The sequence below is a fragment of the Hypanus sabinus genome, chromosome 17 (assembly GCF_030144855.1).
Source record: "Hypanus sabinus isolate sHypSab1 chromosome 17, sHypSab1.hap1, whole genome shotgun sequence".
Classification (NCBI taxonomy): Eukaryota; Metazoa; Chordata; class Chondrichthyes; order Myliobatiformes; family Dasyatidae; genus Hypanus; species Hypanus sabinus.
Window position 1 is genome coordinate 85,548,365 of NC_082722.1, and position 12,972 is coordinate 85,561,336.

Below are 12,972 nucleotides of genomic sequence, written 5' to 3' on the forward strand. Positions count from 1 at the left end.
ACTCAAACATGAGTACTTATTGTCAAGGGGTACAGCCACTGGGGTACTCTCTAGTACCTGCCTCTTCCCCTTCCTGACTGTAACCCACCTATCTGCCTCCCGTGGTCCCGGAGTGACCACCTGCCTGTAACTCCTCTCTATCACCTCCTCACTCTCCCTGACCAGGCGAAGGTCATCGAGCTGCAGCTCCAGTTCCCTAACTCGGTCCCTCAGGAGCTACAGTTCGGCGCACCTGGCGCAGATGTGGACGTCCGGGAGGCTCGGAGACTCCAGGATCTCCCACATCCGACACCGAGAACAACAAGCTGCCCTCACACTCATACTTCCCAAATAACTGAAAATACAAGAACTAAAAGATAAGTCTACTGTGCCCTCTTCCACCTAAGCCCTCTGAGCCCAAGCCCTACACTCTGCGCCCGGCTCACTCCGCTACCCGCAAATGAAGCTGCCCGCTTCTTAAGGCGGCGTTCTTTATATATCTTCCCTCCTTCCCGGGCCTCCTTCATGCGCCTGCGCAGTCCTGCCTCTCAGAACTCCGATCTGAGAAGCAATTGGACAATTTGAAAATGGCCGCCGCCGCACTTCCTCTCAAGCCTCGTCTCCCAGGTCTCGTTGCTTCTCCCCTTTTCCTAATCGGCCACCGTTCGGATAATAATCTATCTTCCTTTTCTTGCAACCAAATTGGATGACCTCACATTTATCCACATTAAATTGCATCTGCCATAAATTTGCCCACTCACTTAAGCTATTCAAGTCACCCTGCATCCTTTTAGCATCCTCCTCACAGCTAACAACGCCGCCCAGCTTTGTGTCATCTGCAAACTTGGAGATGCTGCATTTAATTCCCCCGCCTAAATCATTAATATATATTGTAAACAACTGGGGTCCCAGCATTGAGCCTTGCGGTACCCCACTAGTCACTGCCTGCCATTCTGAAAAGGTCCCACTCCTTGCTTCCTGTCTGCCAACCAATTCTCCATCCACATCAATACCATACCCCCAATACTGTGTGCACACTAATCTCCTGTGTGGGACCTTGTCAAAAGCCTTTTGAAAATCTAAATATACCACATCCACTGGCTCTCCCCCATCCACTCTACTAGTTACATCTTCAAAAAATTCTATAAGATTCGTCAGACATGTTTTTCCTTTCGCAAATCCATGCTGACTTTGTCCGATGATTTCACCTCTTTACAAATGTGCTGTTATCACATATTTGATAACCGACTCTAGCATTTTCCCCACCACCGATGTCAGACTAACCGGTCTATAATTCCCCAGTTTTTCTCTCCCTCCTTTTTTAAAAAAGTGGGGTTACGTTAGCCACCCTCCAATCCTCAGGAATTAATCCAGAATCTAAGGGGTTGTGAAAAATTATCACTAATGCATCCACTATTTCTTGGGCTACTTCCTTCAGCACTCTGGGATGCAGACCATCTGGCCCTGGGGATTTATCTGCCTTTAATCCCTTCAATTTACCTAACACCACTTCCCTACTAACATGTATTTCCCTCAGTTCCTCCATCTCACTAGACCCTCGGTCCCTTACCGAGGAGATTTCCAGAAGATTATTTATGTCCTCCTTAGTGAAGACAGACCCAAAGTAGTTATTCAATTGGTCTGCCATGTCTTTGTTCCCTATGATCAATTCACCTGTTTCTGACTGTAAAGGACCTACATTTGTCTTGACCAATCTTTTTCTTTTCACGTATCTATAAAAGCTTTTACAGTCAGTTTTTATGTTCCCTGCCAGCTTTCTCTCATAATCTTTTTTCCCTTTCCTAATTAAACCCTTTGTCCTCCTCAGCTGGTCTCCGAATTTCTCCCAGTCCGCAGGTGTGCCGCTTTTTTTTGCTAATTTATATGTTTCTTCTTTGGACTTGATACTATCCCTAATTTCCCGTGTCAGCCACAGGTGCACTACCTTCCCTGGTTTATTCTTTTGCCAGACTGGGATGAACAATTGTTGTAGTTCATCCATGCGATCTTTAAATGCTTGCCATTGCATATCCACCGTCAACCCTTGAAGTATCATTTGCCAGTCTATCTTAGCTAATTCACGTCTCACACCTTCAAAGTTACCCTTCTTTAAGTTCAGAACCTTTGTTTCTGAATTAACTATGCCACTCTCCATCTTAATGAAGAATTCCACCATATTATGGTCACTCTTACCCAAGGGGCCTCGCACGGCAAGATTGCTAACTAACCCTTCCTCATTGCTCGATACCCAATCTAGAATGGCCTGCTCTCTAGTTGGTTCCTCAACATGTTGGTTCAGAAAACCATCCCACATACATTCCAAGAAATCCTCTTCCTCAGCACCCTTACCAATTTGGTTCACCCAATCTATATGTAGATTGAAGTCACCCATTATAACTACTGTTCCTTTATTGCACGCATTTCTAATTTCCTGTTTAATGCCATCCCCAACCTCACTACTTCTGTTAGGTGGCCTGTACACAACTCCCACTAGCGTTTTCTGCCCCTTAGTGTTATGCAGCTCTACCCATATCGATTCCACATCCTCCAGGCTAATGTCCTTCCTTTCTATTGCGTTAATCTCTTCTCTAACCAGCAACGTTACCCCACCTCCTTTTCTTTCCTGTCTATCCCTCCTGAATATTGAATATCCCTGGATGTTGAGCTCCCATCCTTGGTCACCCTGGAGCCATGTCTCTGTGATCCCAACTATATCATATTCATTAATAACTATCTGCACATTCAATTCATCCACCTTGTTACGAATGCTCCTCGCATTGACACACAAAGCCTTCAGGCTTGTTTTTACAACGCTCTTAGCCCTTATACAATACATATTCATAGCAAAAGGATTTGAGTACAGGAGCAGGGAGGTTTTTCTGCAGTTGTACAAGGCCTTGGTGAGACTGTACCTAAAATATTGTGTGTAGTTTTGGTCCCCTAATCTTGCCATAGAGGAAGTACAGAGAAGGTTCACCAGATTGATTCCTGGGATGGCAGGACTTTCATATGAAGAAAGTCTGGATCGACTAGGCTTATACTCACTGGAATTTAGAAGATTGAGGGGGGATCTTTTTGAAACGTATAAAATTCTAAAGGGATTGGACAGGCTAGATGCAGGAAGATTGTTTCCGATGTTGGGGAAGTCCAGAACAAGGGGTCACAGCTTAAGGATAAAGGGGAAGCCTTTTAGGACCGAGATGAGAAAAAACTTCTTCACACAGAGAGTGGTGAATCTGTGGAATTCTCTGCCACAGGAAACAGTTGAGGCCAGTTCATTGGCTATATTTAAGAGGAAGTTAGATATGGCCCTTGCGGCTAAAGGGATTGGGGGTATGGAGAGAAAGCAGGTACAGGGTTCTGAGTTGGATGATCAGCCATGATCATACTGAATGGTGGTGCAGGCTCGAAAGGCTGAATGGCCTACTCCTGCACCTATTTTCTATGTTTCATAATGGATTTCTACACATTCACAACCTGAGGCTTTTTTGGGGGTAATAGAAGAGGTAAACAGAGGAGTGAGTAATTTAGTGCCTTGTAACCACTCTGTCATTCAGAAAGACTGTGGTAGATATTTTCCTGCTTTAAGACAGGGGTCATTTTAAAAAAAAAAGGATAGGTATATGGACAGGAAAAGAATGGAGGGTTATGGGCTGAGTGCAGGTAGGTGGGACTAGGTGAGAGTAAGCGTTCGGCATGGACTAGAAGGGCCGAGATGGCCTGTTTCCGTGCTGTAATTGTTATATGGTTATATAAAACAATATCCCATGATAAGCAACACATGTGTCATCTCATGATTCCCTTAGTATCCAATTACCCTTAGTTTCCAAATAATGACCACTCTGGCAGAAGAAATTTCTTTTCAACTTGGTTCTTAGTGCTTTATTCATACTTTAGTTCCAGACACACTGAAATCCACATCTACCCTATCAGCTGTCTATGGATCTCGTACCTAAACTCTTGGCTGTTATGTTTGGAAGGTTAATAATCTTTCATCAGCAAACCAGGAATGAACTGGTGATCTTTCACTGCCCTGACTTTATCATGAGTATTTCCTTGATTGGGGAGCCTACACTTGTTCCAGTATGCTTTTATGCATGGGAATCCTCATGAATTTCATTAGGATTTTTGAAGAGGTGACCAAGAAGACTGATAAGGACATGGTTCTATACGTTGCCCACATGAACTTTAGCAAGGTTCATAACAAGGTGAGCCTGGTAGGCTGCTCCAAAAGGTTAGATTATGCATTGTCCAGTGTGGACTAGCCAATTGGATACATGATTGGCTTGGAGAAAGGAGACAGAGAGTGGTCCTAGAGGGTGAACTTTTTCACAAAGTGGGTGGTGGAGATGTGGAATGTGCTGCCAGAAGATGTTATAGAGGCAGATATAATTACACTTCTTGAAAGGTATTTAAACAGACATAGATAGGTTTGGGGATATGGGCTATGTGCCAGCAAATGCACTAACTCAGGTAAGCAAGATGGTTGGCATAAACAAGTTGTGCCAAAGGGCCTGCTGTTGTATGGCTGCAGTTTCACCGGAGCTCTATATACTTCAGGCTGCTTTTGTAATTGCTTGTTAGACTTGCACATTGTCACCAGTGAACCAGAATATCCAGGTTTGTCTGAATGTTCAAAACTTATCAGTTCAACACCAGTAAATAAAATTGCTGTATCTTTCTGTCCTTTTACCGGTTTTCCACATTCTGTTCATCAGTGCTCAAAGAAGAGGAGTTTCTCTAAAAGTATAAGAACAGAGAGATGCTGGTTGGCCTATGGGGTACTGTATAGATGAATCTGTTTAGCAGGCTGATATGTTTGTGTATTAGGTTCATTTCCTTTTGTGCTTTGTAATGGATGTTTGGATTTTTGGGATGTGGATGTCACTGGCAAGGCCTATTTGTCATTGAGAAGGTGCTGGTGAGTCACTTTCTCAAACCGCTTGAATCCTTCTATGGAAGCTCCTCCCACAGTGTTGTTGGAGGGAAAAAAAGATTTGAACGTAATGGTTTTGATTAATTGTGATGTATTTCTAAGCCAGGGTCTTGTGTGACTTGGGAAACTGATGAGTGATGGTGTTCCCTGGTTCCTGCTGCTTGCTGTAAGAGGTAGTTACCAGATTGTCTGAGCAAATAACTGCAGTGGAGATTGTAGATGGTGCATACTGCAGCCACCGTGCACTGATAGTGGGAGGTAGGATGCATGACAGTTTAGGGTGGTTGGGTTGCTAGGCAAGTAGGCTGCTTTACCTGCTTTACCCTGTATGGTGCAGATTTGCCTGAGAGCTGTTGGCACTGCCCTCAATCAAGCAAACAGATGGTCCCTAGATTAAGCAATTTCTGCTTGTCAATAGCTGTTTGTAGATATTAGTTTTCTATTTGTCGTTAGCTTAACATCTCTTTTTATTTGCTTTCCTACCCAGTGAATAAGAATGCTGTAACTCAAATCTTAATTTTTTTTTCCTCAGGAGTGACAGCGACAGTGAAGGAGAAAATCCTGAGAAGAAGAAATTGCAGGAGCAGCTGATGGGTGAGTGAGATCCATATCATGTGCTAGAGTCAGGAGGCCAGCTCCTATGATGCTGAGTAGAGCAACGGGGTCAGAATCAGAATCAGGTTTACTGTCTCTGGCATATGTTGTGAAATTTGTTGTTTTGTGGAACAGTGCATAATAAAAAAAACTATAAATTACAGTAAGACGTATACAGTATGTAAAGTTAAATTAAATAAGTAGTGCAAAAAAGTGAGGAAGTGTTCATGGGTTCATTTTCCATTCAGAAATCTGATGGCAAAAGGAAAGTCTGTTACTGAAACTTTGAGTGTGTGTCTTCAGGCTTCTGTACCTCCTCCATGATTGTAGCAATGAGAAGAGGTTATGTATATCCTGGCTTATGGGGGTCCTTAGTGATGGATGCTTGAACCTGTCCTCGATGCTGGGGAGCCAGTGCCTGTGATGGGGTTGGCTGAGTTTACAACTTTTTGCAGCTTTTTCCAATACTGTGTAATGGCCCCTCCATACGAAATGGTGATGCAACCAGTTCGAAAGCTCTGTGCTGTATATCTGAAGAAATTTGCAAGAGTTTCATTTTTCTGTTAATTTGGAGTCCCACTCAGCACCTGGTGCTATGGGAACAGGAGGTGTTGGTGTGAGGCCACAGTCGTGACAGTGACTATATTGCATTTGGATTTTGAGGAGACTTGGTATGTAATCGAAGACTCTCGCCTTCTTTGTAATTGACACAACAGGAGATTTAACCTAGAACCAGCAACGGTAAAGATCTAGTGAATGTGGATTGAGGCAGGCTGTTTTCAGGCAAAGGTATACTTGGTAAGTGGGAGGCCTTAAAAAGTGAAGTTTTCAGAGTACAAAGTATGCCAGTCAGAATGAAAAGTAAAGATAGCAGGTTTAGGGGACCTTGGTTTTCAAGAGGTATCGAGGCCCTGGTTAAGAGAAAAAATAAGGTGCATATAGTGCCTATGAAAAGTATTCACCCATTGTTGGAAGTGTTCATGTTTTATTGTTTTATATTTGAATCACTGGCTTTAATATGGCTTTTTTAATAGAAAAGACTCTTTCCTGTCAAAGTGAAAACAGATCTCTACACAGTGATCTAAATTAATTACAAATATAAAACAGAAAATAATGGATTGCACAAGTACTCACCCCCTTTACCATGACACAGCAAGTCATCACTGGTGCAGCCAGTTGGTTTCAGAAGCCACATCGTCAGTGAAATGGAGATCACCTGTGTGCAGTCACGTGTTCCAATCGATCACAGGAGAAGTACACCTGTGTCTGGAAGCTCCCACTGCTGGTGAGTCAGTGTCCTGAACACTCCAAGCAACTCTGTGAAAAGTTATTGAAAAGCTCAGTTCAGGAGATGGACACAAGAAAATTTCCAAGTCACTGAATATCGCTTGGAGTACAGTTAGGTCAATCATCAAGAAATGAAAGAATATGGCACAGCTTTTAATCTACCTAGAGCAGGCTGTCCTCAAAAGCTGAGTGACAATGCAAGAAGGGGACTCGTAAGGGAGGCCACCAAGACACCTATGACAACTTCAGTGGCTGAGTTGGGAGAGACATGCACATAGCACAACTGTGGGAATATAGCAAAGAGAAAGCCACTGTTGGAAAAAAAGACTCGCATGAAATCTCAGCTAGAGTTTGCCAGTAGGCTTTTGTGTTTTATATTTGTAATTAATTTAGATAACTTTGTAGAGAACTGTTTTCACTTTGACATGGAAAACTCTTTTTCTGTTGATCAGTGTCAAAGTCAAATCAAATCCACTGTCATATGGGAGGCTAGTCAAGAAATTTCAGGCCTGTTACTAATGGAATATTGCAGGAATTGGTGCTGGGTCCTTTGTCATCTATATCAATGATCTGGATAATAATGTGGTTAACTTGTGAAACCCCGTTTTACCAGGCCTCTCTAGAAACACAGCTGGTAGCAAGTAAGCTGATGGTTGAGATAACCACCTTTTTTGAACTCCGTTATGTCTAAGAGTCAGTTATGATTTGGTACCCACCAGACTCCGAGAGATGGGATGTTTCGTCGACCCACACCCCAATCTGAATTCTGTGTAAATACTGCCAATATGCAAGAAATAACATCATACTATTATAATTATAGGTCAAATATGCACAAAGTTGGAGCTCAAATCCTCCAAAAACTGGAGGTGTTCATGTACTCCTATTCACCGATAGAACTTTCCATCTTGGACTCTATTGAATTGGATCCTACTACTGGTTCTCCCAATTGCCTTCTGTCTCATCTCCTGCTGAGAAAAAGGACCTCGACTCCTTTAGTGTTCATAACAAAATTTTTCCCCCCAGCTTTCTCTGGAATCTTCTTTCAATTCTCCATCCTGATTGGCTGACATGACATTCTTAGGCTGAACATCATAACCCCTTATCTTTAATGGTAATCAAAACATTACCAGCAGAACACATTACTTCTGCTGAAAATTATTAAATGAAGTACCCTACAGCATTAGCAGTAAAAGCTTAACCAGGGCGTTACACTTGTTCAGCATATTGTGGATAATACCAGAATAGGGGATGTTGTGAACAATGAGGAAGGCTATCATGGCTTGCGGAGAGATCTGCATCAGCTGGAAAAATGGGCTGAAAAATGCCAGGTGGAACTCAAAGCAAACAAGTGCAAGGCTTTGCACTTTGGTAGGACCAACCAGAGTAGGTCTTGCACAGTGAACGGTAGGGCACTCTGGAATGTGGTAGAACAATGGGATCTGGGAATACAGGTGCTTATTGAAGCTTATTATAATATGCTTATTGAAAGTGGCATCAAAGGAAGATAGAGTCGTTAAGAAAGCTTTTGGCACATGGCCTTCATAAATTAAATTACAGGAGCTGGGATGTTATGTTGAAGTATAAAATGTTGGTGAGGCCTAATTTGAAGTATGTGTCCCATTTTGATCATCTACCTCCAGGAAAGATGTAAACAAGGTTGAACAAATACTGAGAAAATTCACAAGGATGTTGCTGGTGTTACATAACCCCGTAACTGGGTGTCAGACCAGCAAAGATAGAAGTATCCATTGGAGTCTGGTGGTACCAAAACTAAAGGTGTTTATTTGTAAACTACACAATAGAGTATCAAAAATGCAAATATACATATAAAACAAGTTAGCAGTAATAAACCTAAAAGTGTAGGAATAATAATAAGCAATAATACACAAGTTCTATCAATGTCTAGGGATAACTGTATTGTCATAGAAAAGTATAAAGTTCAGTTCAGTTCATACATGCTGAGGTAGTTATGGTTGTTGTGTAATCGTTGGAGAGAGAGAGAGTGAGCGAGATATAACAGCTGCAATAGGCAAACCTTCTGTTGCTTTCTGATTCCGTCAGGTCATAGTGGCCATTCAGTTATGACCCCTCTTCAGCTAGACCGTTTTTCTGTGGTGGACTCGTCACTCTGGCATGACTGGACACACACACAAGTCCCCACCGGCCCTGCTGTCACACCGTGAGCTTTATTGACTGATCTCCTGATTCGGACTCTAAAACCCCCAACTTTCTGTGGGTTCACAACACTCAGTCAATGTCTACTGATGTGTCTGAAAGGTGTCTCTCCAGACCTGTCTTTTATGACTGTGTCCATCAAATCAGGCCGCTCCTGCTGTCTCCTGAGGAATGTTAACGAGCAAAGTAAAGTCCTTGTAGTGAAAGGTAAATAATCCAGGAAGAGTCAAAATACAATAGATCAACAGTCTCTCTCTCAGTAGCAGCATAGCAACAGCAATAGTTCATTGTTCTTGGGTGGGGGGGGGGGGGGAGAAGGTTAACTGCACCCCATTTTCCATCAGGTCTGTTCATCATTCTTAACACTGGGTCTGGAGGAACTGAGCTATAAGGACAGATTGAATAGGTTAAGACTGTATTCTGTAGAATGTCAAAGATTGAGAGGAGCTTTGATTGAGGTATACAAATTTGAGGAGTATAGATAGGGTAAATGCAAGTAGGCTTTTTCCACTGAAGTTGGGTGGGACTACAACCAGAGATTATGGGTTAAGGATGGAGTGTGAGAAGTTTTAGGTGAACATGAGTGGAAACTTCTTCAGTCAGAGAGTTATGAGAGTGTAGAATGAGCTGCTAGCACAAGTGGTGCATGCGCACTCAAGGTTGTATATGTACATGGATTGTAGGGTATGGAGGGCTATGGTCCTGGTGGAGGTCAGTGGGTGTGGCAGTCTAAATGGTTTCAGCATGGACTAGATAGGAGGCTGAAGGTCTATGACTCTGTGACCATGGAACCAAACTAATGCAGGGTATTTGTTACTACAGATGCTGCATATGTTGCTGAGTGTTTCCGGCATTTTGCTTTTGTTCTGTATTTCCTGAACTTGTCTTTATTTGATTTTGATTAAGAAGTGAAAAGACAATTTAGATGTGGTGTTGTGCAGTGAGGACGAGTTGATTAATAATCATGTGATAGAATTTTGCTCAGTTACAGAGACATATCCTAAGCTCACTGACAAACAGCTATCTGGACTCTAACACTTTCAACCTTGTCACTGGTAAAAATGCCATCCCCTTCTCCCAGTTCCTCCACCTCTGCCAGATCTGCTCTCAGGTTGAGGCTTTTCTATCCAAAACTGACATGTATTTCTTTGAAGAAAGGGGCTTCCCATCCTTCACCATCAACACTGCCCTCACCTGCATCTCTTCCATTTTGCACACATTTGCCTTTATCCCATCCTTCCGCGCTGCCACACTAAGGATAGTGTTTCTCTTGTGCTCACCTACCATCCCACCAGCCTCTGCGTCCAGTACATAACTCCACCATCTCCGATGGGATTCCACCACCAAGCATATATTTCCCTCCACCCCACTTTCTGCAGGGATCGCTCTCTGTGTGACTTCCTTGTCTACTCATCCCTCCCCACTGATCTCTCTCCTGGTACTTATCCTCGCAAGCAGAACAAGTTCCACTCCTGTCTCTACACCACCTCTGTCACCACCATTTAGGGCCTCAAACAGTCCTTCCAGGTATGGTGACATTTTACCTGCGAGTCTGTTGGGGTCACTTCTGTATTCAGTGCTCATGGTCTGGCCTCCTGTATATTGGTGAGACCTGACATAGATTGTGAGACCACTTCACAGAGCACCGCCTGACACAAAAAGTGGGATCTCCTGGCAGCCATTTCAATTATACTTCCCATTCCCTTTCCGATATGTCAGTCCATGGCTTCCTTTACTGCCAGGATGGACTGTACTCAGGTTGGAAGAGCAAAATCTTATATTCCTCCTGGATAGCCTCCAACCTGATGGCATGAACATTGATTTTTCAAACTTCCGATAGTGCCTTCCTTCCCCCATTCTACTTCAGCATTCCCCATTCCTGATTCCCTCTGTCACCTTATCTCCTTACCTGCCCATCATCTCCCACTGGTGTTCCTCCCCCTTTCTTCCATGGTCTTCTGTCCTCTCCTATAAGATTCCCCCTTCTCCAGTCCTTTATTTCATTCACCAATCAACATCCCATCTCTTTACTTCACCCCCTTTCCCTCTCCCGGTTTCACCTATCACCTACCACTGTGTATTTATTCCTCTCTTTCAGCATTTTATGTGTGTTGCTTTGGATTTCTAACATCTGCAGATTTTCTTATTTTTGTCATACTGGGTGGAAACAGGCTATTTGGCTCACGTCTCACACTGACTGTTAGGCCTGTAGCCTTCAATTGTAAGTTAGTACTCTAATCAAAGCCATGTCCGGAGAACATAGTATATAACTTCTCCAAAGCGATCCCATTTTTCCTGAAGTGCAATGATCATAAACGCTCCAAGTGTTGCCTAACAAAGTTGCAACATGCTTTCCTGCTTTTATACTTGGTATCCTAACAAGAATACTAGACGTAAATGTGAGAAATTTTGCAGATACGAAGCAACACACAAAATGCTAGAGGAACTCAGCAGGTTAGGCAGCATCTATGGAAATAAACAGTTGACATTTCGGACTGAAGCCCTTCTTCAGAACTGGAAAGGAAGAGGGAATACGCCGGAATAAGAAGGTGGGAGGGAGAGGAAGGAAAGGGTTTAGTTAGAAGGTGATAGATGAAGCCAGGTGGGTAGGAAAGGTAAAGGAAGGGAGGAAGGAAACTGATAGGAGAGGAGAGTGGATCATAGGAGAAAGAGAAGCAGGTGGAACCCAGCAGGAGGTGATAGGCAGGTAAAAGCTAAGAGGCCAGAGTGAGCAATAGAAGAAGAGGGGAGGAATTTTGATTTAATGGAAGGAGAAATCGATATTCATGCCATCAGTTTGGTGGCTACCCAGGCAGAATATGAAATGTTGCTCCTCCACCCTGAGGGTAGCCTCATTATAGCACAAGAGGAGACCATGAACTGACATTTTGGAACAGGAATGGGAATCGGAAACTATATGTTTGTTCATCAGGACGTTCAGCTTTTGGCAAATGGAGTAGAGGTGCTCAACGAAGCAGTCCCCCAATTTACAACAGATCTCACCAGTGTAGCGAAGGTCGTGTCATGAGCCCCTGACATAATAGATGACCCCATCAAATTCGCAGGTGAAGTGTTGCCTCACCTGCAAGGACTGTTTGCAGCCCTGAATGGAGATGAGTGGGCAGGTGTAGCTCTTTGGCCTCTTTCAGGGTTAAGTCCTGGGAGGGATGAATGGACAAGGGAATCGGAGGGAGCAATCCCTGGGAAAAGCAGAGAGAGAGAGAGGATGTAAAAATATGATGGGTTGTAGGATCCCTTTGGAGTTGGTGGAATTTGTGGAAAATGATGTGGACGTGGAGGCTCATTGGGTGGTATGTAAGGCTAAGAGGAATTCTATCAGTGTTGAGGTGGCAGGAACTTGGGGTAAGCGTGGATGCTCGGGAAATGGTGGAGATGAGGATGAAGGCAGCGTCAATGGTGGTGGACTGGAAACTCCGTTCTTTAGTCCAGAAGATACCCGAAGTCTGGACTGACACCTTGCCCTATTGTCCTGTTTATTATTTATTGTAATGCCTGTACTGTTTTGTGCACTTTATGCAGTCCTGTGTAGGTCTGTAGTCTAGTGTAGCTTTCTCTGTTGTTTTTTTTATGTAGTTCAGTCTAGTTTTTGTACTGTGTCATGTAACACCATGGTCCTGAAAAACGTCGTCTCATTTTTACTATGTACTGTACCAGCAGTTATGGTCAAAATGACAATAAAAGTGGCTTGACTTGACTTGAATAAGGCCTAGGAGCAGAGTTAGGTCATTTGGCCCATCAAGTCTGATTTACCTTTCAATCATGGCTGATCCTTTTATTTTCCCCCTTTTCAGCCCCACTCTCCAGACTTCTCCCTGTAACCTTTGATGCCAATCAAAAACCTATCAATCTCCACCTTAAATACACCCAATGACCTGGCCTCCACAGCTGCTTCTGGTAACAAACTACACAAATTCACCACCCTTTGTCTAAATAAATTTCTCTGCATTTCTGTTTTAAATGGACACTTCTCTATCCTGAGC

The 12,972-nt window shown here is 43.3% G+C and overlaps 1 protein-coding gene across 1 annotated transcript in view; it reads left to right on the plus strand.

Moving 5' to 3' along the window:
* LOC132407100 (vacuolar protein sorting-associated protein 4A) overlaps window positions 1-12,972 on the plus strand; it is a 136,678-nt gene that overhangs the window by 39,347 nt on the left and 84,359 nt on the right. The window contains exon 4 of the mRNA XM_059993394.1: window positions 5,448-5,509. Within this exon, the coding sequence (XP_059849377.1) occupies window positions 5,448-5,509 (62 nt within the window). The remainder of the gene's footprint in view (window positions 1-5,447; window positions 5,510-12,972) is intronic.